The sequence below is a fragment of the Zootermopsis nevadensis genome, unplaced genomic scaffold (assembly GCF_977971745.1).
Source record: "Zootermopsis nevadensis isolate Lab colony 2312 unplaced genomic scaffold, Znev_1.0 Znev_ptg000057l, whole genome shotgun sequence".
In the NCBI taxonomy this organism is placed as follows: domain Eukaryota; kingdom Metazoa; phylum Arthropoda; class Insecta; order Blattodea; family Termopsidae; genus Zootermopsis; species Zootermopsis nevadensis.
In genome coordinates, this window is record NW_028259188.1 from 1791334 (window position 1) to 1817971 (window position 26638).

At 36.2% G+C, this 26638-nt stretch overlaps 3 protein-coding genes across 4 annotated transcripts in view; 1 reads left to right on the top strand and 2 right to left on the bottom strand.

The window, feature by feature from the left end:
* LOC147871394 (uncharacterized) overlaps positions 1–26638 on the bottom strand; it is a 163055-nt gene that overhangs the window by 63934 nt on the left and 72483 nt on the right. The window lies entirely within an intron of this gene.
* LOC147871400 (sex-determining region Y protein-like) lies at positions 3016–11799 on the top strand. 2 transcript variants are annotated; one of them, XM_087339871.1, is made up of 8 exons: positions 3016–3169; positions 3758–3830; positions 4581–4785; positions 5478–5572; positions 6220–6410; positions 6669–6812; positions 7387–7470; positions 11691–11799. In XM_087339871.1, exons 1-8 carry the CDS (start codon positions 3143–3145, stop codon positions 11769–11771), a joined length of 900 nt encoding a protein of 299 aa, XP_087195997.1. In that variant the 5' UTR covers positions 3016–3142; the 3' UTR covers positions 11772–11799. The 2 variants fall into 2 exon arrangements, with proteins under 2 accessions (XP_087195997.1, XP_087195995.1); XM_087339869.1 differs by lacking the exon at positions 11691–11799 and adding an exon at positions 8027–8147.
* Positions 10611–26609, bottom strand: LOC147871401 (ankyrin repeat and LEM domain-containing protein 2 homolog). Its single transcript, XM_087339868.1, has 10 exons — positions 26364–26609; positions 25821–26158; positions 23747–24058; positions 22570–22722; positions 21487–21707; positions 19596–20710; positions 18472–18642; positions 17386–17530; positions 16832–16963; positions 10611–15908 (listed from the first exon to the last, which is right to left on the bottom strand). The coding sequence occupies exons 1-10, from the start codon at positions 26410–26412 to the stop codon at positions 15719–15721; spliced, it is 2826 nt and encodes a 941-aa protein (XP_087195994.1). The 5' UTR covers positions 26413–26609; the 3' UTR covers positions 10611–15718.

Genomic DNA, 26638 nt, shown 5'->3' on the forward strand with positions numbered 1-26638 from the left:
ATGCGGCTGATAGCCCGAAAGGATTTTATTGTACACAGTCGCCATGAAAGCTCAAGATCATACATTAAATACCGTTTCAAGATTAAACATCGTAATTCTAGGCAAAACTTGCACTGATTACACGGCCACAGGAATCTGGGAGTCTAAAATGTCAAATTTCGTAAACTGGGAGTAAAGTAGATCGTAATGCTAATTCACTTTATTGATAGAGCTACCAAAACCGGCTGAACTTCTTTATTGCCCCGAGAGATGGCTCAGCGAGTATGAACCCCTCTCTCCTCGACTACTAACGCTCATAGTACCAAGACTACTCAATAGAGTGCATCCGCTACCGCAAAATAATATTGATTTTATTTTGGCCTGCGTGAAAGAACGCTGTATAGAACACAGATTTTAAGATCACGAATGAAATGAGGCAGTGAAATTTATTTTACCCATTACTTTTACGAGCTGCATACGGACCTGTCCCTCTGATCCAGTCACCAAATCAGCCAACATTTCTTCATTAAATCTGGCGTGAACAGAGTGCACTGGAAGCCTTTTTAAGGAGTAATTAGATTTGTGTCAGCCCAGCGGAATTCGGCATAGAATTCACAATATTCTTTATTAAAATTTCTAAAAAAAGAGATTCTAGAACGAACTGTGGATTAATATAAGCCACAAAATACAACTATAAAATTGTCAAGTCCAAATTGTAGGCATATATGAAAAATATAATACCCACCTATCATATTAGCCAACATAGACATATGCTTATTTTGCATGGATCGCGTTAAAGAGCAAATGAGTGTAAGAACAGTCATTTGTTTTTTATCTTTGACTACGCTTAGTCCAGCTGAGGTCGTTGCAAATATTCCGTCCCAGTCAGAGGCCACGCCCAACATTTCGGAACAATTTCTTATTCTCACGGCCTGGAATTGTTAGCCCCGCGTCGACCCAAAGGTCGGAGAATCACCCCTTGTCGGCTGTCCGCAAATGCTTATTCGAAAACTCCGTATCTGGCGGCCATAATCTATCATGATCCTGGTTTTGTGTGGACTACGGGGCGAAGTTATCCAAGCGATTTTCAGTTCGAATCTCGTACATCGACACAATCCCCACCTTGTCGAAGGCAAATTCCTCAGCAGTTCCTAAAATCCATTTACACATTAAACCTGTCCCATTCACAATTCATAACAAACTTAGCATCCGCCATTTAAAGCCGCCTGTGAGATTAATGAAACTCTGTGGCACCAAAATCTAAAAGAAGAAATCGATCCAATTCCTGCCCCCCCTTAAAACACGCCCAAAATATCCGTTTCATCCAATCGCAGTAGACTAACATGTTGGTATCGGCTACCCCCAGTTTTCTGGTTCTTCTCAGTTACTTTAAAGCAAGCACAGAATGTACTCTCGCGATTTATCATTCATAAACATCCTGGCATATTTAATTAATGGATACGCAACATTATCAGTTGATAGAGCGTTGAAGGAACAAGAATGAAACACCATCTTCTCAGTCATGGTGAACGCCTTCTAACTGGTTTACCCATCAAACTACGTGTATCTCAGCCCTCAAAACAGTGAAGGAGGCCGTGGGGGTAGAAACTTCGAAGTCCTCCCTCTGTAGGCCTCATCTCCGCCTGGACCAGCTTAATTTCTCGATTTCGCACGCACATTTCACGCTGAGGCGAAAAATCCAATTGTCGGCAGTTGGTAGTCAGTCCAGTGCTTTAAAAACATTCGAGTGCACAAGAACTTGTCAGTGGGGCGCATTTTCATACACCTTTTATTCTTATGCACCAAACTACGTGCTTTATTCAGCCGCCGGTCGAATGCGGTAAATTACATTACCACAAAAACGTTTCCGATATTTGGGTAACCCTACAAATTGTACAGCACTTTACTTTTGAGACATCCGGTGGCATCCGTGTTAGTCGACAGTAATACAGAATTAAGCTAGGATTTATCAATGGATTTGATGCTCCTGTGCTACGCCTACTGAAAATGCGTCGTTAAATAAACCACGAATAAATGAAAAATCATTAACTACTATAACCACACAGAATCAGCAGATTAATTTGGAGACACCCGGTAGCTTATGGGCCTCATCAGTAAACGTGCGTCGTTTAATACGCCCGTAAAAATTATCTCAGAAACCAACATCCTAAGAGAGACTCGAACCGAGGACTGTGTATTCGTGTCCGTGACCTTAGACCCCGTAATTTCCTCTCCGAAACGAAAGAATTTTGCCTTGGCGTCGATTTCTTCTCGTGGGTGCTTTCCCGTCAACAGAAACCATCTTTGTCGGGTCTCGAACTCAGTGTCGAGGCCTTCGTTTCCGAAATCTCCTCTTCGAAACAAAAAACTCTTCTTCTGTCTCGCTTAGTTTCCGAGCTACAGGAACCGCCCCTGAAGGAAATCGAACCCAGGACACTTTTCCCCAGAGTTCTGACCTTCCTGCGTTCTCTCATTAGTCAAAATGAATAATCGGGATTCGAAGGAAGGAAACACTTTTCCTCGCCAAGGGGCGATGGGTGCAACAGTGCCCGGGCCCCCCAAAAATCGTCTTTAAAATTAAACAAGTATAATAAAATACGACGATAATTTTAAACAAGGGCAAATTAAATTACAAAATTTACTTCAAGCCTCTTTTCATCACCTTTAAATTTATTTCGTTTTACACAGAAAGTATTTAATATTAATTATTGACTTCGTATATTTAGGATGGAATGTAACCAAATTATAACTTGTAGTAATTAAAATTTGTATTTCTTTAACTACAAATAATGTGTAAACACGAAACGCAGTCGTTCTTATAAAATACGAAAACCTGCGCGAGAAAGATTGGAATTCGTAAAGCACACCTGTGACGCAGACGTGCAACAGTCTCGATTGGCAGGCCATAAGGTTCATTTTTCATTTCTTATGCACGCCTGAATGAACCGAATTGCACTCCCTCTACTGACTGTTGCGTCACAGGTTATGTAGGTATAAATAGCAGTCCACACCCCCCCACTACTCTACTCAGTGGTTGGTTGGCTCTCCTCAGTGTGAAACGAATGGTGGTGTGAGCAGCTTCTAGAACAAGATAATTCTATATATAGTGAAAATCTTTCCTGCAACCTGTTTAATTTGTTATTCAAATCTTGCTGCCTGGGACATGGAGGTCTCCAGCTCTTCACAATGGGTGAGCCTACTTATTATTAATATTATTATTTCGTTATCTTGAGGGATTGTATGTCATTCTTAAGAATTCAAATGCTAGCAGCAACACACGTCCGCCATCATCAACAAAGTTACTTGAATTCCGGCTAAGCTAAACAGCTGATAGGGACCTATGACTGGGTCACTTGTCACATTCAGACATTGTTAAAGGTTGTTTTCGGTCTTAATTTTTTCGTCTAGAGGAAAGTTATTGTTGAGTGAACAGCTTAATTTCTCAGGATCGTTGTTTTGTATTACAGATTAATCATAAACTGACTTGTATATTGCAATTAAAGCTTTGAAACGTTTCCTAACATGCTAATTTTAAAGGTAAATCATTGATTAAAAGGAAGCCCTCGTTATCTGACACAGCCTTAATTTCTGTTCATATAAATGAAGTCTTCTTAATATCTTCTGTTAGAAACGAAAATCAATTGCAGTGCAGCACAAACAGCCAAGGCACCTGCGTTTTGTGTGTGACTGGGACAACAATTTCATAATAAATATTAACTTCATGAAGTTGTAGAGAATTCTTGGACTATAAAATAACTCATTTTGTGTCTGTCCTCAGGTAAACCCTGCTGAAATGCATATGAGGGAGCTGAAGAGCCTTCAAAATAACATTGGATGGCTGGCAGCAGACAGTAAGTGTCGTTTAATTCTGTGCATGCAGTAAATTGTGGAGTATAATCTCATCAGTATGATGTTCTGTCAATTATGATGCTTATGCATCTTTCTAGATGTCCAGATATGCTCCCCATAATATCATTATTTCATTATTTTAAGTGATGTTAGCAAAGGGAAAACAAAAAGTGTTAAATAGACTGTAATAAGAATTCTCCAAATAAAATCAATTTTGGTTTATTATAGTCACTGTCAGACATTTTAAATTTGCTGGACTTGAAAGAATCATTTTCTAGTGTTGAATTATGTACTTTTACTTTGCTCTCTGAGAGTTGAGACCAGGAATACTTAATTTTGTGTCCACGTGTCAGAAGCCATCTTATTTCTTGCGCCTCAGTCTCTAGTGACGAGGAAGAGCTCTGTCTGATGGGTCCCCCAGGGTAGACACAATTCCCTCTTTCGGCAAGACTCAATCAGAGCCAGCCTGTTTAACGACGTCCTCGTTGAGATGAAAACACAAAACTGTGCGTCTCTTATTCACAATTCACATATTCTCTGTTATACTGATGTTACTGAAACCTCGCTCCTTCTTTACACACAACCACATTCAGATACGTCAACAGCGCATTTTATTACTTACGCTTCATATGTCTGTAACTATTCAGTAAAAAAAGCGTCAGGTACACTGGAGATAGCCATGTTTCTTTATATAATGTTGGCCATATTCTGATTATCATAATTTTTATACATGGATTCCATCATTCTTTCAGGAAAAACTCAGGAACACCAGCAGCTGCAAGTTACAGGGCAGCCAGAGAAGATCGAAGGGAAGAGGAAGGCAAAAAGGTGCCAAAAAACACCAAAGTGCGCAAAGATAAAGAGGCCGCCTAACGCCTTCATGATCTTCTCAAATGAATGGAGAAAAGAACTGGCTGCCCTGTACCCTGCAGACAGCAACAATCAGATCAGCGTGAGGTAAGTTGTAATACAAAATGTACTTCAGGACAATTACGTGTTAATAATTTAATGTGCAGAGCATTCGTGAATGACAGATTGTCTTCAAAGATATTTGAATTCAGTGGACATGTATGATCATTGAACGTACGTGAACGATGATAAACATGGCGACGGTGCGAACCTGTAAAATTATATGTGAGAAATTTCTCGTGTTCAGAACGCGCACTTAGAAATTTGTACTTCTATTTCGTGACGACACTGATAATTGCGGTGACGATAAACTATGAAACCTTATAATTAAAAAAATATTGGCTCTTGCAAGATTCGATTCACAAAGTCAGCACTTTAAGCTGAAGGCTAATTTGCTTTCTATTGCTGGATTATAAATTTATATTTACCTTATTATAAAATGAACACAGGATATTTAGGGCAGTAGAGAAGTAGAATTTATAAGTCCGCCGGGAACTATTCTTTTACTGTAAAAGTGCAAAGATCCAAAATTGACAGAGAAAGCATGAGGTGAATTCGAATTGGATATATTATTTCCCTTTGCTGAAAATGTTCTGATCGTCGAGAACAGGTGAAACATTTTGCACGCCGTCATACGCCACTGCCTTTGCCTTTACCCAGCTGCAGCCCTTGGATGATGGTCCTCCGGTGCGTCCTACAAACTGCCTGTGTTCTTACAACTTCTGCTTTTCTATTTGCAGACTTGGATGTATGTGGAAGGCACTAAAAGGTGTGCAGGACGATTATTTTGACCGCGCGCGACAGGCGGCCGCGGAGCATAAGAAGAAATATCCCGGTAAGTAATTAATTCTCTTTTAACCTCAAAAAGCAGCAAGAAGCTTCCAAAAAATGTACCCGAGAATTACGAGGAAAATCACAGATTCAGATTTATTTGGGATTGACTGCTAGCGATTTTAAGTAAGAGAACTTTTCACGAGACTTTACTTTTAGCAACATATTTTAAGATTTGAGTCGATCAGAGCTGGAGTGGCAAAAGTCAACAAAAGCACAGAAGGCGTATTTTTTTCCTTATATTTCGAGTTCATTTCCTCCCAAGTCTACACTGTATCAAAATCCAGAATTTAATCATCATCCTCAGCCTCACCACCACGAAAACTCATCAAAGTCTTAAAGTGACTTCAACCTCGACACTGAGGCAGTACTTTACCCGGAAGACCTCCCTTTGATGCCACTTCAGTGTCATTAATTTTTGCTTCGTTTTAACAATCGCAATAGAAATATTAATTTTGTATTATCAGGAGCTTTCACGGCGACTAATTCGATGCCAACGTTTCGAAGAAAGATGCATTGTTCTGTTCCTGTCTTTCTGTAATATATGATTTATGAATGTCGCTGATTTTCCTTCTCTGATGTCAAATCACGAGATCACAAGCGACCGTTAACGGAATGCTGTGACCTGAATGTCATTCTTTCCGATTTCAGGTTACATCTACATCCCAAATGAGGTCCGCAAACAAAAGCGCCTCCGGGAGGAGACCCGTGATAGGAAGTTGAGACGCCAGTCAGGGAAGCGACGCTCCACCACCGCGCAGAACAGCAGCGCCCTTCCCCTCCCTATCCAGGAACATCAATGGGGAGGATTCCCAGCCACACAAGACGTCCTATCATCAGAGGTGAGTCGTCGTCGTCATTACTATTTGGACGAACTCACTCGCCTGCCATCTGCCGTCAGGTTGAAGCCTGTAATTTATATAAAAGTCCACACAACTAGAATAAGTCCAGTGTCTTTCACCTTGAGCTTCGTCACAAATTCCTTCACAACCTGCATCCTAAGAGATCGCGTGCCACGAGATATTCGCTGTACGTGTTTCCATACTTGTTACCCATAATTCCAATTGCAGTTCTGATCCAAATGTTTACTTCCTTTCCAGATTTCTGACGCAACAATAAATCCAAGTGCAATTAGTGACATGGCATTTCAAGAAATTCTGAAAGAGCTTAATTTGTCTCCTGAATATTGCCCACCCAACAACTATCTTGGATTCCCAGCCACACAAGGCGTCGCTTCGTCAGAGGTAAGTCGTCGTTATTACTATTTGGACGAACTCACTCGCCTGCCATCTGTCGCTTTCACATGGAAAACGAACAAGCGTGGAATGTCAGAGGCGAAAGATGACCAGAGTAAACTCCCGATTGCCGCTGTTTGTAAGAGCGCATTGCAGTGGATTTTATTTAGGAGATTCCACTATTTAAATCCCTGAAACTCTGCTCTACGTTTTAAACATTAATTTATCTGTTTTCTGTTTCTTTAAAAATAAACTGGCTGTGGACAGGAAATATATGTTACAAAAAGTTTATATTTATAAGGACATTAATTATGCACACGTCACCATTTTTCTTGACCTACGAATATTACGTCATTTCCTACTTGAGCACTGAAATCTCCTGTAATTAAACTTTTATTCCTGTTAGCCATTTCTGTTGGGTTTACATCAAAATCCTCTGTCACATTTTTACCAGATCCCATTTGGAAAGCGTGCATCTGCAAAATATCCACATTAATTTCCATCGTACTATTATATTGCATGTCGTATCAATACTTTGTTTCATTGGTTGCAGCCCACTAATCCACCACTTTCTAAATTTCAGGGACAAAATAGAAGCAGCGAATATGAACTGCCATTTCACGAAGGGTTACTGGACGCCGACCTTCAGCAGTTCATTAATGATGAGGTTAGTGTCAACTCTCCTTTGGATTACAACAATTACGTGGGCCGAACACTGATTCGTGGAAGCATTTGACCTATTTCCAGCCCTCCAGAAAGTAAAGTAAAGTTTGTCCCGCTATGCGCCATGTAGGCGCTTGGGGTGAGTTTAGGTATAGCTCCTCTCTTCCTTGACCTCGGCACTAGATGGGGGGCTTTACCCCCGGGAAAGGACCCCGGTACCCATTGTAGAGGAGGCTTGGTGGGCCCCAGAGCCAGTCTGGACGCAGAGGCTAGAGGAAAAATCCTCTGCCCCTGTCGGGGATCGAACCCCGGCAGCTAGTCACTATACTGACTGAGCTATCCCGGCTCATAGCCCTCCAGAAGTTACCCCAAAAACTGCTGAATCAGGTTGAAGCCTGTAATTTATATAAAAGTCCACGCAACTAGAATAAGCCCAGTGTCTTTCACCGTGAGCTTCGTCACAAATTCCTTCACAAGTTGCATCCTTAGAGATGTGTTTCTATACTTGTTACCCATTGTTTCAGTTGCTATTCTGATACAAATGTTCATTTCCTTTCCAGATCCCAGAAATGGACAATGAGCAATATGCCCCCATTTGGGAAGATATCCTGAATATTCTGAATTCAGAAGATTTTAGTATTTAAATACTTTGATTCTTTTTAGAAAATATGTTACAAAGTTTTTTTGTTAAATCGTTTTAGTTAAATAGTTAAATCGTTTTAGTTAAATAGTTTAATCGTTTTTGTTAAATAGTTCAATTATTAATTTTTTGTAAAATAGTTGTTTTTAAATAGTTAAATTGTTCAGTTTTTGTTAAATAGTTCAATTATTAATTTTTTGTAAAATAGTTCTTTTTAAATAGTTAAATTGTTCAGTTTTTGTTAAATAGTTAAATTATTAATTTTTTGTAAAATAGTTGTTTTTAAGTAGTTAAATTGTTCAGTTTTTGTTAAATAGTTAAATTATTAATTTTTTGTAAAACAGTTGTTATTAAATAGTTAAATTCTTTAGATTTTGTTAAACACTTAAATTATTAAATAGTTTCTAATTAAATATGAATTATATATTTAAGGATATTAAATAAAAAACATGTTCATAAAATTCTCTGTTGTTATTTTGGCAAAGTAATATTTCAACGAACTTGTCGCCCTCATTGCACTAGTGGTTAATGTGGTCACCACTGGACCCAAGATACGCGGGTTCAAATCCGGCCAAGGTCGGTGGATTTTTAAAGGGTGATAAAAATCCATAGCACAACTTCCTTCGGAGGGGAATTAAAGCCGGCGGTCCCATGCCTTAGATTTAGGGCACGAAAAAGCATGAACGAGATGTTTCGTAAGCAAAACTCGCTGGCCACATATCTCCTGATTCCTACTAGATGGCTCTAGCAGACAAAAATAAGGACTGATTAGAAATTGTGTGGAGGCAGTGGGCTGGTCACTCACTACTGGCAAATGCACACTTCGAAAAGACCAGGAAGAGAGAATATTTTAACTTGGTACCACAAAACACGAGTATGTGTACTGAAACAATTAGTAACAATATTCTGGTGTGGGGGAACATTTTTTATTCCAACATTCTCAAGGTAACAAATCATCGCTGCTACTTACACTACATGACTGAAACTTCGGGCTCTGAATGCATGTTCTTGTAGGAGATCCAAAACAACCCAGAAGGCACAAAATTTTAATCACTTTTCGCTTATGTAAGACATGCTTAATTTGGCCCACAGTTTAACAACGCACCCCTCCGCATTTGTCTTATTACCAGTCAACTTTCGTTCTATGTAGGATTTGAGGTTGTGATGATGCAAGCAATCTTTACTTTTTATTTTATCATACAAGTATCAAAACCTAGCTCAGTGTTCTGCCAACATCTCTCTGGAGTCAGCTTGATTGTGTATAAATATAAACAATTAGTCCTATTTAATGACCGTAATATAAAATAATGATTTTCTGGCTTGCCACTTTGAAACGCAAGATCTAAATTCACAACACTTACAGCATCATCATGGTACTACAAACTAATTATTCCGTGCTGACATCAAAGACACAAGTTATTTGAATACGCAAAATCAAATTAACACGCTCTGGCATTGCATAATGCAAATAAAAATATTAAAAAATTGTGAATATAAGAAAAACAAAGGTCTTTACCATTCTTCTAAACACAACAAAGGTTGACCTCAACATGAACTGAAGAAGAGGTGAACTGTACCAAAATCACTCACAAACTGGAATTATCATAAACACAATTGCAGTGATGTAAGTTTACGTGTTTATAAACACTGGAAGACCATTTGAAGTTTGTGGAAAATAGATAAAAATGTTATTCAATGTCTTTTAGAAAAACTATTGTCAAGAAGAAAATTCATGGAGAAACTAAAAACATTAAAACATGGGAGACATTACCAACCTATATAAAACCCTAAGAGCGAATGAATATAAGGAACACAATATGTACACTGGGAACTTTTGTTTTGCAATATCATTTTTACCCGTGGTTAACAGCTTGCAACAATCTGAGAGAAACTGATTTGCTGGTCATAATTGATCTTCCAAAAATGTTTAAATGTTTTGGATTTCGGGGGCCTTTAACAAACTTATGACTTACATGCTTCACGAAAAGAAAAGAAAAACACGAATCTTACGCCAAACATGTACAGTACATGCAGGTCATTCTTTATTTAAGTCTCCAAAGAAATTATGAGCTTCTGGAGATCCAACTTGCATTTAGTAGTTCAGAATATAATAAAGGAATTTATAAAAATTAAGAAATATTGAAATGGGTGACATGACTTGTCTGCTGCCAGTTCAAGAACTACCATTTAGAGGTCATGAATTATCTGAGTTGCCCCTTGACAGAAGTAATTGTAAAGAATATTTTGAACATTATGAACCTCTGCTGAATGACCTTTTGCTAAGGCACATCTCTGGCCATTCAAAATAATTTGTTAAAAGCCCTCCATGAAGTGTTGCTAGTTGACATTTCAAGACAAATTCAGGAACCACCTAATATTGGATGAAACTTCTCATTTTCATTTTGTCATGAGGTACATTCATGATAGTAACAGGTCTTTCTGCTCAAACCCTTTCTCTCTGTGTTCGCAAATTCTTACATTTTGGTTCATACATTACAGACAGGTCTGGGTATAGATTTTATTCACAAAATAAGAGAAATTCAAAGTCACGTGCAAAATGAACATGACACACTTCTCAATTTTCTAACAAAAACCAGGGAAATGAAGAAGGCAAATCCTGACACAGAAAATTCTGCAGAAGAGAAGTACAGAAAACTTTTCTACAAAATTACTGCTACTACATAAGTGAGAAATTTTACATACATAACTTTAAGGCTGCCTTTCCTGAACAGCATACACAAAAACTGCCCGTGTATTTTTTACATTCTATTCTTCATGAAAACCTTGACACTAACAGTAGTCCGAGCTACTGATATTGTTGAAAATAAGCCATAGCACTGAACGGGACAAACCAACAAATTAAGCAGACATCACACAAAATATCATTGCTGGGTAAAAACTCAGAGCACTGAGAAATAAACAGTCCATTCTTCTCTGTCATTCCAGCGAATGGTGCATGACGGCACAATCCTTGTGTTTTAAGTCACTAAATTCAGTAACCGATACTCAGACGAGAACAAAAATATGATCTGAGACTGTTGAAACCATAAGTATTGCAACTGTGTTTGTCGGCATAACTGTAAGTGGTTACACAGGCGGTTGAAATTAACGGATAATGATTAATTGATTGATTACATAAATCTATATTTACCTTATTATAAACTGAAGACATGATATATAGGCCACGAAGGCATACTATGAGCCTGAAGTTCTCTTTGTAATTTTTATATTCTTGCATTTGACCTATTTCCAGCCCTCCCTCCGACTTGTAAATTCCGTGCAGATGAAAATCACACGACATAAAAGTTACAACACCAGGTCAGGTTATGACAGGTAGATGAAACAGAGGGTAAAACAGAAGTCACCCCAAAAAATGCTGAATCAGGTTGAAGCCTGTAATTTACATAGAAGTCCACGTAACTAGAATAAGTTCAGTGTCTTTCACCATGAGCTTCGTTACAAATTCCTTCAAAACCTGCATCCTTAGAGATCGCCTACCACGAGATATTCGCTGTACGTGTTTCCATACTTGTTACCCATAATTCCAGTTCCTATTCTGATCCAAATGTTTATTTCCTTTGCAGAATCCAGAAATGGCCGACATTGAATTTGCGTCCTTCATTGAAGAAATAATGAATCTGCCCCTTCAGTTACGTAGTTTGTAATTAAAAGGTTAAATAGGTTTACTTAAATAGATACATTCCTTTAGTTAAGTAGTTACTTTGTTTTATTTAAACAGTTAAAGTTCACATATTGTATATTTCAATTCATTTATTAAAGTGCCTGACAACAGCCAAAAAGGCCAATAACAGCCAAGCACTAACAACAATACAGACATTACAATACAAAAGCAAACAAACAATGAACTGAAAACATAAATGTACAATATTGATTTATTGCATAATAACTAATAAGTAAAAAACTAAATGTTATAGACAAGTAAAGTAATAATTAAACTAAAAACAGTTTAATTTTGGACAAACAACATACACAATAAAATGTCATACTAAGTAAACAATAAAAAACCATGATTATTGTTTAAAAAGCTGACTGACCTCAGCAAGCAAAATGCAATCTTTGTTAAAGATGTCGATGGTCCTACAGACTGCATTGGCAGCAGAAACACTTCTGGCAGAGGGACTGGCCTTGAAATTACGTTGTACAGTAAAGGTAGAATAGTCTCTGATAGACCTAGTAGGTATGCAGAGACTAACTGTATCAACAACAGATGAGCAACTAATTTTGCCTTTAAAAATATTCACGAGGAATAGAGTATCCAAAAGCCTCCTCCTTAAATGTAACGATAAGAAATTTAATCTAACTAATATATCGTCATAATTATAGGCACAAACGCCATTAAAGAATCTCGCGTAACACAGAGCTACAAATTTCCTTTGAATCCTTTCCAATTTAAAGGAATCAGTATTAGTAATAGAGTTCCAAACAACAGAAGCATACTCAATTTTGGAACGGACTAAGGTACTGTACAAGACCAAAAGGCTATCAACAGTGGAGAAGGAAGAAGTAATGTACCGAATCAAACCTAGCATTTTCAAGCTCTGTGATAATATATAGTTGATATGCTGGTGAAAATAGAGCTTACAGTCCAGTAGAACACCGAGATCTTTAACACAATGGGAGCGTGCCACCAGGTTGTTACACAATTTGTAATTAAAATAAATACTGTTTGTCTTCCGGGTGAATGATATAACAGTCGTTTTACTTAAATTAAGTTGCATCCCATTCACAAGACACCAATTTTGCACTGAATGGATGTCGTCCTGCAACAGTTTGCAGTCATCAACATCGCTGATACTCCGATACATCTTTAAGTCATCAGCAAATAAAAGGCACTGTGAATTATGTATGGAGTCGCAGATGTCATTAATGAATATATTAAACAGTAAGGGGCCTAGGGTGGAACCCTGAGGCACTCCACACTTAACACGATAAGGATACGAAAGAGTTCCAGATACACGAACAAAAGATTGCCTGTCAGAAAGATAACTATGGAACCAATCAACATAACTGGGTGATAGTCCAAAGTTTCTAAGTTTCCCAAGAAGAATACTATGAGGGACTAAGTCAAATGCTTTAGTAAGATCAAAGTATACCGAATCTGTTTGTCCTTGAGTACTAACTGAAGGTAAAACGGAATTAAGGTAAGTAACCAAATTTGTTGCTGTGGAATTAAATTTACGAAAACCATGCTTTGAGGGATTTAATCTGTACTTAAAATTTTTTTGCAAATGATCATAGACAATAAATTCAAATATTTTTGAAAAGTTATTAAGAATAGAGATGGGTCTATAATTACTAACAATGGAACTGTTGCCTTTTTTAAACACAGGAACAACAGCTGTTTCTTTCCACAGGGACGCAAAGGTGGCACTAGTTACACTTAAATTAAAAATATAGGTTAATAAGGGAGTGAAAATAACCCTTAATTACTAACGAAGGAATTCCATCTAACCCCACACACTTTGAGGGTCTGAGGCGCTTGATCGCCTTGCTAACTTCAGCAGGAGAGATAGGAGCGGCGGGCAAAAAATCAGAAGTAAAAGTATCGGTAGGAGTGACGGACTGGCAACAAGTGTTAAAAATTGATTCAAAATGCGTAGCAAATTCATCAGCAATGTGTTTCGGGTCACTGACAAACTGATCACCAATTTTTAGCTGAATCAAGGAGTTATCTTTTCTTTTGAAATTTGAAACGTGTTTCCAAAAATGCTGAGGGTGAGTTTTAAGACTGTCATCAACAGACTTTAACCACCGCCGCCTATCAGACTTGATGGTAGCCTTAACTAATTTACGAAAGTGTGCAAAGTTGGAGTAATGTAATAATAATAATAATAATAATTCATTTCATTTCATTTATTAGAGTGCTTGGCAACATCCAAAAGAGGCCAATAACAGCCAAGCACTAACAATAAACATAAACATAACAATACAAAAACAAACAAACAATAAACTAAATATATAGATGTACAATATAATAATGATAATATATCAATTCATTAATTTGTTACAAAATAATCAACAAGCAAATGAGCTGAATAATATGCCTAGGTATATAATAATTAAATTAAAAACAGTTAAATATAAATAATACATACAAAATGAAACTTTAGTAAAAAAAAAGAAAAAAGAAAGAAAAGGAAATTGGCTAAATAAAATGCCTAAGAAAAATATTCTCCTTGTTAAAAATGTTGATGCGCTGACAGACTGCATTCGCAGCAGAAGCACACCTAAACAAGGAACTAGCTTTAAGACTACGATAAACAAAGAAACGAGAAGTAGTCCCTAATGGATCGGAGGGTACGCACAAAGAAACTGAATCAAAAACGGATGGGCAGCAAATTTTACCTTTAAATATATTAATGAGAAAGAGAGCATCAAGATGGCTCCTCAGCAGGTGCAGTCAAAGAAAATTTATCCTCACTGAAACGTCTTCATAATTATAGTCACTTAGGCCATTAAAAAATCTGGCGTGACATAAAGCAGCAAATTTCCTTTGAATTCTTTCAACTTTGGTAGAATCAGTGGAAGTAATAGAATTCCAAGTAACAGATCCATACTCCAATTTAGACCAAACAAGACTATTGTATAAAAACCAATAAGCTATCTAAAGTAGAAGTAGTACCTAATTAAATTTAGCATTCTATCTAGTCTAGCAATAAGATGTTTCAGTCTTCTTGGCAAGAACTGCAATAAAATTAATGAAACTTCACCACGAGACCCAGCTATAATAAAACATTTATGCAACTGGTTTATCCAGACAATGAATGAAGATTCACTGACCCACAAGTATTGTTCTTTACTGACAAAGCCTGGTTTTACTTAATTGGACATATGAACACACAAAATAACTGATTCTGGTAGTCAAAAAATTCCCTCATTTCATGGGCCATCACTTTTTCATATAATACTTTTGACCAACTTCCACGTATGCCTAATTATATAAAATTTCTAAACTTTAAAATGGAACCATATACTGTACAGTATTTATAATTTCATTATCACTGACCTCTCTAAACACTTTATGCAAAGTGTAGAGAAAAAAAGGTTTATATGCACGTAAATGAGTAAATAAATTATTTAAATTTGATCATTTGTCATGTAAATGTGCAGTAATAGTGATTAAATATCACTTATGAATAATAACTGACAATCATGTACAATTCTCTGCTAGCGATATTCTATAATTGCAGGTCATTATTGATAATAATATAATGACAAGAAAAATTATACAGTAAACTGAGACAAAAAAGGTGAATGAATCACTGGGTCCTACGTCCAAGAAGCCTAAAGTTTAATTTGTGAACATATGGAATTATCTCTATTTGAGAAATTTTTTTTAAGAAATACTCTTATTGCTGACTTCCTTTACTGATCAATTCTTCTTCTTATTCTTATTCTTTTAAGAATCTTTTATTCCTTACCTGCATAAAATTTTAAGATCATGTGAAAATATCCCACATGTGCTTCCTACATAATAAACTATCCATTGCATTAAAATGTTCTAATATCTGATAATACAAATTTAACAAACATCAGAATTTACTACATCTAGATATAGATAAACATATTTCTAATTATAAAATATAGGCTATTAGAATTTCATAAGCATTTTTCTTTCCAACCCCTGATGACTTAATGGTGAATATGATCCTGTAATTTTGTGCCATGCCTGTGGAGGAGTGGAAGACTGCATACCTTTTTGGTATTGTGAAGAATCTGCGACAGGTGTCTGAAGCATTCTAGTTCTTTCTTTAGGCCTCGAAGGAAGAGGACTGGACCATCTGAAAGTTACAAGACATATAATTAAAATGTTTTACCTTCTTAATGTCCATTGACAAATTCTGTCCACCATTTCCACTTCTTTGTAATTCAACTTTATTTTCCATAGACATTTATTTAAAATTTGAAAAACATGTCTTCTTGTTGATGAAAGACTCGGGTTACAAGCCGCGTCAGGTGGCTGAATGGTGAATAGACCATATCTTCTGCCAACGTTTCGAAAACAACCCCTGCTCTCATCCTCAAGGCTGCTGTGTAACAAATCTGAGCCCTGAGGATGACAACAGAGATTTCTCTCACAATGTTGGCAGAAAATATGGTTCATTCACCATTCAGCCACCTGACATGGCTTGTAACCTGAGAGTCTATCATGAAAGCTTCACTTTATACATGTCTTCTTGTTATTATCCATATGCACATACGAGAAACTCTACTCTGACAAAAAGGAGTTTTAAAAAACTTTCTGTGTTTATCGAAATACAAGAAAAATATTAAATCAATTTAACAATCAGAAACTTCAAAGTGGAACATAACAGAAATATTATTAAAGCTGAAACCATGATCTTGTAAGCATAATTACACAATTTAACAATCCATTTCCACATGAACATTCCAAACAAGATATTTACTATTTAGTTTGAAAGTGAAAACAGATGAAATACTATGGATGGCTAGGAACGTGTTCATAATTCTTTTTTAATTTAATTAATATTGTGTACAAAGATAATACAAATACAAACAATGGACAACAAATTGAACTTGTACACTTCATACAACATAGAGTACTATGGATTGTCCATGGAAAATGCAGTACATACAAAAATTGAATGTTAAATTTTCTGGGAACCATGAAAGTTGGAATTATCGTAAATGTCATTTTGATTTATTACTGGCTAATTTTATTTACATTAGACACATTACTTACATGGCTCTCACACTTTCAGAGTACAGCAAAACCAAATGTCGCCATCTATAAATGTTAGGATATTCTATAGGGTCTATATTTAAGCCATCCAATGCCTGCATTACAGTGGCATCCAACTTGGTAGGTGAGTCACTAGAAAAAAAAATTATATTTCAATAAGACTATTTTGTGCTCATATACTTAGTATTCTGGGCACTCTTTAAGGTGGTTACAGATTTTTCATCATTAGATCTAAATGTTGCTAACCACATATAAGACTACATGGCAGCACAGGCGTTTGAAAATTACAAGATGAGGAAACAACAAAACACAGCTTCTAGCACTTTAAGTGATTAAAATTTTACTGTCTACAAAAATTAGGTAACAATTAGTGTGTTTGGGTACTTCACTGTCAGATAAAGATTTTATGATTGACGAACTGCTGACCAGGCAAATATGAATTCTATGCAGCTGGCAAAAAAACTTTCCCCAACATTTTGGTTAAATAAATGTAGCAGCAGTAGTGGGTAGACAAATTATTCTACTCTTTGCTTTATGTGACATTCAGTATTTACCCTTGTATAAAAACATCTGGCCATTCGTCTGGTGTTAACATTTCAGCGTCATCGTCATCATCATCATCGCAGTATGAATGTACTTCATTTCTGCAGAGTTTTGCAGGTGTTGATGGTGGTGTGAAATATTCATCATCATCATCATCTGGAATACAAATAAAACTCACATGCATAAGACATGATCTGTTAGAGGCTAACATCTATACATTTCATAAAATTATATGGTCAGAACCCCTACATTCTGTAAATTACAACTAGTCCCTTCAGGTCTTTATACAGGGCTAATCTAAAAGATGTTCCCGATTTGAAACACGTTACTCACGTTTAATGAAATTCAGATGCACAAAATTGGTACCGATGGAAAGAGAAACTCTCCAAGTTTATGTTGGTATACTTCGCGGCCGCATAGTAACACTGTTCGCCGCCAGGGGCGATATGACAGAAAATTACTGCCAACGAAGGCAGAGGAGCCTTTTGTGTCCTGGATTTCCACATTCACCGGACCTGACGCCCTGTGATTTTTTTCTGTAGGAGTTCATCAAAGATATTCTTCGTGCCACCCTCACCACAGACCTTGCCAGAAGCCATTACAGCAATCGATCATGATATGCTGCAACGTGTCTGGGAGGAACTCGACTACAGGCTGGATGTGTGCCGAGTTACCAAGGGGGCTCGCATTGAACACCTGTGATGTACTGAAACAAAACTTGGAGAGTTTCTCTTTCCATTGGTACCAATTTTGTGCATCTGAATTTCATTGAACGTATTATTTCTTTCATATCGTGAACATCACTTAGACTAGCCCTGTATTCCACTAAACCAGGGGTTCTTACCCTTTTTCGCCGCCATACCACTAATTCTAATTTAACACACTAAAAGTACCACTAACCAAATTCGTTCAGGGAAATCTTATTTATGTTAATATTATCTTCTGCTTTTCTTACTTAGTTCGCATACCACCAGTGGTACGTGTACCACAGGTTGAGAAACGCTGCACCATACAATATTCAGTCTCCAGCACTTATATTAGCATAAATTCACATTTTAAAAAGACATGTACATAAAAACACGCATCAGAAATCTTACCTTCTGAAAACTCACCACCTGATGATATGTATGTCATTTTATGTAACTTATTAGTTTCTGAATTATATGTCTGTCTCTTTTTAAAGATGCTCACTTTCAGATTACAGTGTGTTTCATGAATGGAACCTTCCATCTCACTAATTCTTGTACTATCACACTGCTGGTCAGAATCTAGTGGAAAGTACATAATTAATTAGCTTCATTATTTATTATAATGTACAATATGCTAATAGGATCAACAATAATGAACATGAGGAAGGAGATCAATTGTAACAGTAACTATATTGTCTAAAATCCCCTGAGTGTCACAGAAGAAGAATAGAATGCAATGGTATTTACAGCATTCACAGCACCATCTACAGAAGTAAAATATTGGTACTGCTAAAAATCTCTTTTTAGACATTCTAAACTTGTATGATTTTTCAAGAACAAATTGATTCTACAAACTCCACTCACTGGAAACCCTAACACTTGGAGGACTTATGTTTTCAAGAAAGAGACCAGTATATGCAACGAGTATAGGCGTGAATGGATAAGAATTTGATTTGTTACAAAGGTCGCTCAGTTACATTTGGGAGTGTCAAAGACTTCAACCTACATCACATGAACTGATTCCAACAAAAAATCTGTAATTCTCCTGCTTCATATTTGGGGCATATGATTTAAATCTTAGCCTGGAGACTAGTTATCCTAAGGTTTTTCATGGTTTTACTCAGGACTTCCCTGCAAATTCTGGGATCAGACCATGTCCACCTTCTTCCATATCCTTTCAAATTCATTATTCATTACTCATCTCATCATTTGATGCTAAGTAATCTCAACTACTGACAGTATCATTAAATAAACCACAAATAAATAAATACATACATAAACAATTTTTAGTCACATTCAGCATTTACTTACTTTAGTTCAGAGGTTCAAATAATGAAGAATTATCACTAGATGGAACTGAAATGGTGATGGATATATATTTATTTTCAGTGCTTTGTTAATCCCCGAGTATCACTACATTTTTAAGGTGGAATAAAGGTACCTTACATAAACTAATATAATTTCTACAAATAATAAATAAAATTAAATTCTACATTTATTTTATGCAAACAACGTAACAAATATGCACTCACCATTATCTTCTACAAATGTAAGTCGTCTTGTAATTCCATCTGATGAAGATTGTGTGTTAGCTTTGTCAGATGTAGACCGCACATGATTTCTCTTGAAGGACCAACCTTTCCTAGCATTTCTCATAAAATTATGATTTTGTCTGAAGCATAAGCACTGTGAAGCATCAGACCAAATCCTCATACATTCTTCTTCTGTTCGGACATGAATATCTTTCTTAGCACCACTGGTTTTGTCTGTGTCTTTACCATTTCCTTGTATTTCTAAGGCGCAAAGAATATACTCGGCAATACATTTTACCTGATTACGTTCACAATTGGTTTTTCTTTGGTGTTCAGCATATGCATGTGCATCACGGTAACATACGCTCACATCATCCTCTTCATCTGAATAAGAACATGACAATGGGGAAACCGTAGATTGAAGACCAGACACGACAAATTCCAGTTCATCACTAGTAAGCTCAATAAGCTTTGCTGCTACAATTACGGCGATTCGAGAGTGAACGAGATTAAAATCGACAGATGCGAATCTGGCGTCATCTTTAAAACTGCTGACAAGATCTTGGAGATGCCTAATTTCTGGATCAAGCATGTCAGGCACTGAATCACTAACCTGTACACTACGACCAACAACCGCGAGTCCATCAAACATTCGTTTAGCGAACACACAACAAGATTTTTCTACACTTAAGAATGGGCTAACACCTGGATTCAACAGAGTTTCATCTTCCATGCCAGCATTTGCATCCACTTTTCGATGACTGTACACATTTGATTTGGTCTTAAACGCATTCTCTACTAGTGGTTTAACTGGACTGGTGTCAGACAGACTGCACGCTTTAAAAGCAAGGCACAGATTTGACACTGGACTAATCTCATCATCAACTGACTGATTTTCACTATACTCTGTTAAAGATGATACACAACCACTCACTACACATTCTGAACTATCATAACACTCCTTGGTTGAATATGGTTTCTGTGCAGCCTCCTCAAATCTGTTCTTCAGATAAGCCTCAAGTTTCTGAAGCCCATCCTCAGAGGCCAAATTTGTAAATGTATCAAGAAATGGCCAATATTCATTCCAACCAACCCTGAATTCCTCAGCCAGGTCCCTGTAAGAAATCACAGGCACAAAATATATTATACTTTCGGGCAAAGTAAAGCAGATATTTTCTTCCTTTGCATTATGCTTCATGGTCAACAGTTTCTTTGGCCAATAACATCAAGCTACTAACTGAAACTGTTTGAGCAGGACACCATTCTACTACTAAAACAAATATACTAATATTATTTCATGTGAAAATTTCTTGCATCCCATTATTTTTATATGGAAAAACTGAGGAACACTGTCAACAAAACTGAATGAATAATAAGAGGCAGAGAAACAGCATCAAGTAGAATAAAACACGCATCTAAATACAGAAAGATAAAATGGAAGGAAAGAATAAATGGCCTTGTAATTTACCATCAACAATGCTTGATATTACTTATGATTGGCTGATGTGTGAGTAGTGGAGTCAGCATTTTCCTGTCAAACAGACTGCCTCGTGAGGTTCTAAATTTTAAAATCTATACATTCAGTAACAGTAACATATCATTTTGCTTCATAATCTAAACTTCATTTGAAATTACATATGCACAATATTCGGTTTTAGAGGTTAACTGGGACGTGCAAGGCTAAAGGTTCACATGGGGCACCAAATACACTTGCCCTTTCTCAGGTCATGGTGCATTTATCTTATAATACATAAGAAAATAACTGTTTGTTGAGTAAAATAATTTCTATATTTGAAGCTCTGACTTCAAGAACCACTTAGATTTGGGCAAACAGTGTCTCACTAAAGCAAAGTGAAAGAAACATAAGCTTGAAGTCGTCCGTATCTCCCACCTGCCAACTCTTTCTAATCCTTTCTCCACATCCAGCAGTCTAAATGCATGACAACTCAGACTTCCTGTATATGCCTGTCTGCAGGCATTCTGCTTTGGAGTCCGAGGCATCCGAGGAGGAGTCTTCCACTTCTTCCGGAACACGATTGCTTTTTCATGATTCATTGGTCCTGCATAAGCCCGGATTTCCATCCTTCCATTAAGTGGATCAGCTTTTAATACCTGATGAATAAACATTTTAGAAACATTTTAGAACAAACAGTAAATTAATAGAATGACGTCTCCTCTGATGATGAGCCATGTTTGTATGAAGTTAATTTTCTGCATTTCACAGACTGTGTCTGCCTCCAACACCAGAGACTGACAGGTTGATTTCATTGGTGATTGGGTGGGTGTAGTATAGATATATATGCACTGTCAGCTCATGGAGCCCAGTCTCCTTGATCAAGAATGGACCAAGGGGACAACAGTAGGTGGTGTATGGCGATCACCCTACCTAAAAGGACACAGTCCCTAGATTATTTCCTATAGAACTGAAAACTGAAACACAAAGACAAATAAATTCAGAAGGCATTCAAAATATAATAAAGTCAAGATACAATTAAATAATGGAAAACAGCTATTAACCACATAAAAACAGAACATCTACAAAAAAATTCAAAAAAGCTTTAATCAAGGTGTTTTGAGAGGAACACATTTAATCTGTACTCTTCGGTGCGAGGCAATATGATGACGAAAAAAAAATTGTGACAAAACATTTCACGTTAAGTAAAAGATTTTACAAACTGTTATATTTGATAGTTTTGGTTACATATGAAGTACACACACAATACATGAGACAGAACATATAAACCTCCTTGCATCCATCAAATAAGCAGTGTGTGGGGTCTAAACATGGTAACAGAAGTAACTGTCAACATTCCTGCTAGAAATGAATCTCCAGACATCCTGTGAACACCCTGAATTGTCTCAGCTTCACTTTGAAAACTACGTGCTCTGATATGAGAGAATTCTCTGACTAATTTAAATTTCTCGACAGGACCCTGCATAGTGAATACATGTGTAAAAACAATTTATTACCAACCAGAGGGCAAGCAGGAGAGAATGGATCACCAACAGTAGGCTGTACAGAATTATCCTCTGATCTAAGTACAGGAACATAAAACATCTCATCCAGTAAATTTGACAGTTTTTGCCTTAGACTTTCATCTGGAGAGGAAACACGACTGCAGATAACCTGGAAAAAAAGAAGAAGGAGAAATCATGAGTATGGTAAGTAAGATAGAAATAACGTTATGTACATATAACGGGTTACAGGAAGTAGCCACACTATTTTAATTGTTTCAGCTATGTAAAATCCTACATCTCAGCAAGCAGACTGGTCCTCTGGCAGCACTCCACATTTGTATTAGGGAGGTTAGCTAGTTTGAATCTTGACCAGTCTAATGACTATCTGGATTGTCATTTTTCTGTTTGTGAGTCTCTCCAGGCAATTTCATGGAACTGACATAAGCCATGACAGACTCTTATCTATTCACAATTCATAATTATCGTCACATCACATTCAATTATATCAAATTTCTAAACTTTAAAATGGAATCATATACTGTATATATATATATATATATATATATATATATATATATATATATATATATATATAATCATTTCATTATCACTGACATCTCTAAACACTTTATGCAAAGTGTAGAGAAAAAAAAAAGGTTTATAAGTACGTAAATGAGATCCTTGGTAAAACTCTAAAAGAAAGGTCTTCACAAATTCTTACAAACAATATTTTAAAATGTCAATGTGCTAAATACTTTATGATATACTTAATTTAATTTTTTATGAAAATCAATAACACTGGGTGTGAAATAAATTTCTGGGTTATATTATCACTTTTTTAACAAACTGAGAAATATTTTGGACCAACTAACTCCAAGGTAGAGGAATTTTCCTTAAAAATTTCTGTCATTCAAATAATCAAAAAAATTCCCTCATTTCATGGAATTTGATGCGCCATCACTTTTTCAAATAATACTTTTGACCAACTTCCAACTATGCCTTGACCTCTTGTCTTACGGTTTCCCAAACAAAACTTTGTACATATTTCTTGATTCTCCCATCATACTACATTACCAACCAATCACATTCTTCTTAGTTGAAGCACAGAGAATAACATAAATATTTTATACCAAGTACTCACTCCTGAAGAATACTGTGATGTATATATGATAATGAAAATACATGTTACTTGCATCTCTTGGTGTTTGTCCATATTTATTCCTCGCATGTCTATCACATTGTGGATAAGACACCAATACATCTACAACTGAAAGAGCTCCCAATTTAACTGCAAAATGTATCGGAGTCTCATTCAGGGCCTTATCAGGAGTATTCAGGTAAAGATCCAACAAGATACGAGCTCGGTCCTCACAGTTGGCAGCATCATCATCTCCATACAGCAACTGAATAAATGCAACATTGCTCACTGTCTGTAGAATTAGATCACATATTTGTGCGTCACAAGCCTTGGCTGCTACATGCATTGCGTTATACCGTGAGCCTTCCTAAACCCGGAAAAGACAAAGAAACAGTAAATAAATTATTTAAATTTGATCATCTGTCATGTAAATGTGCAGTAACAGTGATTAAATATCACTTATGAATAATAACTGACAATTATGTACAATTCTCTGCTAGCGATATTCTATACTTGCAGGTCATTATTGATAATGAATAGATTATTCACTTTTACCGTCAGGCAGAACAAAGCATAATGATTAATAAGTTTATAGAGTAAATTACAGCTAACGTAAAATAAATAAATAATATATAATTTAAAGACTGTGACACATCTTACTGTAGTTCCCAGTGGAATTAAGGTTGAAAGTACCCAGAAAAAATGGTAAATCCCATTAAGAGTTGAAATCAAAGAAGAACATGGATGTTCTTCTCTGTTTTACATTTGGATCTCAAGATAAATCTCAAAGAACAACATTGACTTTTATTCTAATAAAAATGCACAGCAAAGCACACTCCAGTTCACACACTGCTGCTTGCTGGGAAAATCTTGAATATTGCTTCCTCAATATTCTCTTTGATTTATTTTATGCACTTTGTCTTTCAAGCTACCCCATAAATAAAAATCACACAGTGTGAGGTCTGGGAAACAAGTTGGTCATAAACTTTCATTAATACATTTTTCAACAAACATGTCAGTTACTGTGGCCACAGAGTTATCGGTTGTGTTCACCTTTACTGAATCCTGCTGAAAGTAACCATACATTTTCTTTTTTTCTGTTAACTTAAGGAAAATCCTTTTCAAAATCTAATTAACATAACTTCCTGAGTGAAGACTATCCATAAAAGAAAAACTGAGACAATTATTCACCATACACTGATTCCACACCAAACACCAACTTCTCGATTTTTAAGCAGAATATAATGAAGGACTCCAGGGTATTTTGAGCACCAGAATCAGTTATTTTGTGTGTTCATATGTCCAATTAAGAAAAACCAGGCTTTGTCAGTAAAAAACAATACTTGTGGGTCAGTGAATCTTCATTCATTGTCTGGATAAACCAGTTGCAAAAATGTATTATTATAGCTGGGTCTCGTGGTTGTTACAGAAAAAGGTGAAGTTTCATTAACTTTATAGCAGTTCTTGCCAAGAAGACTGAAACATCATATTGCTAGACTAGATATACCAGTGATTTCTTGACAAATGCTCTAATCTTGCAATAGTATAATCAAGTTTCTCTTCTCTTTATTTTCTTATGCAATTCTAACACATTCCTTTGAATGTATTAACGAAACCTTGGGGAAATATCAACACCAGATAATTTTTGTTTAAGTTCTCTGTGATATATACATAAGCTAAATTGGTTTTTTACATAATTATAAAAAATACAAAATAACAAGCCTGTATCTTGAACACACAAATAACAGAGGGAAAAAAAAACAAAAACATTACTCATGCCAGTTTTCATAACCCTATCTTAACCCATGGACTTAAAATTTTTTTAACAAGCATGGTTTCTGTATATAATCGCCCATACAACAGCCTGGATTTCATTTAGTCATTCATAGATGGCTCCCAACTACACATATAAAAATAAAAGAAACACCTAACTTCAAAATCCCTGCTTCTGATGCTCACTCTTAATGTTGTGAAACCATTTTATTGCACAGAATGTTTTGGTAGGGCAGTCTGATTTATTTTTTGTGTATGAAAAGAGCATTAAAATCAGTGATGACCGAGTTAGGAATTCTATGTAGAATACTAACACATACATTTCAAAACTACTTATAAGAAAGCAACCTGCATACCTGAAGAATGGCTGGAGTATCTCCACTACTCACTAGGTAACGAGGATTATACCAGATGGTATTTGTGAATGTAAGAGTGTCACCACATTCTATCACTTTCCTCAGCCAAACCAAATCCTGTGATTTAGGTGCTTTGAAAGGACTTGGTTTTTCACCTATTACAGGACTGCTGGTTTCTAAATTTCCTGATAACACACATATGGGAACTACAATTTCAGGAGCTTTAACTGCAAATTCCACAGCCTCCTGTCTTGTCTTAAAGGAATTAAACCTCGCTTCCTTGTATTTTTTCACAATTTTCAGTGCTTCTGATTTGTCATTATAGACATGCAGAGTGTCTGAAAAATGAAGCAAAAATGTTTATATATACAAATGCTGCATAAATCTGTCAATGGAAATTCAACAGACAGTAATTACCTATTTTACATCCAAAAGAAAATAATTAAAATAATGACAGGTTTTAAAAGCAGAGGCTCTTGTAGAAAATTTTCTACACTTTCATTTGCAAGTGAATACATACTCTCCTTACTATCATTTACTTACCATCAGATTCCAAGACAGTGTCACTAGGTATATTTACACCGTAATACATTTCTTCACAATTAGCAGTATCACAAAATTTCTGTTTCGAAATTGCCGCGTCCTTCACATATAAAACGTTGCGTTTAAATATAAAAATCTACTGTACACATAACTTTCATAAAACCCTTCTTAAAACAAGAACTTCAAAGGATTCACGGTAGGAAGACGTTAAATCAAAGCAGAAGCTTTATAAAACTCGAATTCAACTGTTTTTCCGTTATGATGCAATTACTAAT

Bases quoted from the DNA above. Each gene is read 5' to 3' on its own strand.
- LOC147871400 (XM_087339869.1), top strand. From the start codon at position 3,143: ATGGAGGTCTCCAGCTCTTCACAATGG. The intron at 3,831-4,580 runs GTAAGTGTCGTT...TCATTCTTTCAG, and splicing joins TGGATGGCTGGCAGCAGACA to GAAAAACTCAGGAACACCAG. The intron at 6,813-7,386 runs GTAAGTCGTCGT...TCTAAATTTCAG, and splicing joins AAGGCGTCGCTTCGTCAGAG to GGACAAAATAGAAGCAGCGA.
- LOC147871401 (XM_087339868.1), bottom strand. From the start codon at position 26,412: ATGTATTACGGTGTAAATATACCTAGTGACACTGTCTTGGAATCTGAT. The intron at 26,159-26,363 runs GTAAGTAAATGA...TTCATTTTTCAG, and splicing joins CACTGTCTTGGAATCTGATG to ACACTCTGCATGTCTATAAT. The intron at 24,059-25,820 runs GTATGCAGGTTG...TTCCGGGTTTAG, and splicing joins ATACTCCAGCCATTCTTCAG to GAAGGCTCACGGTATAACGC.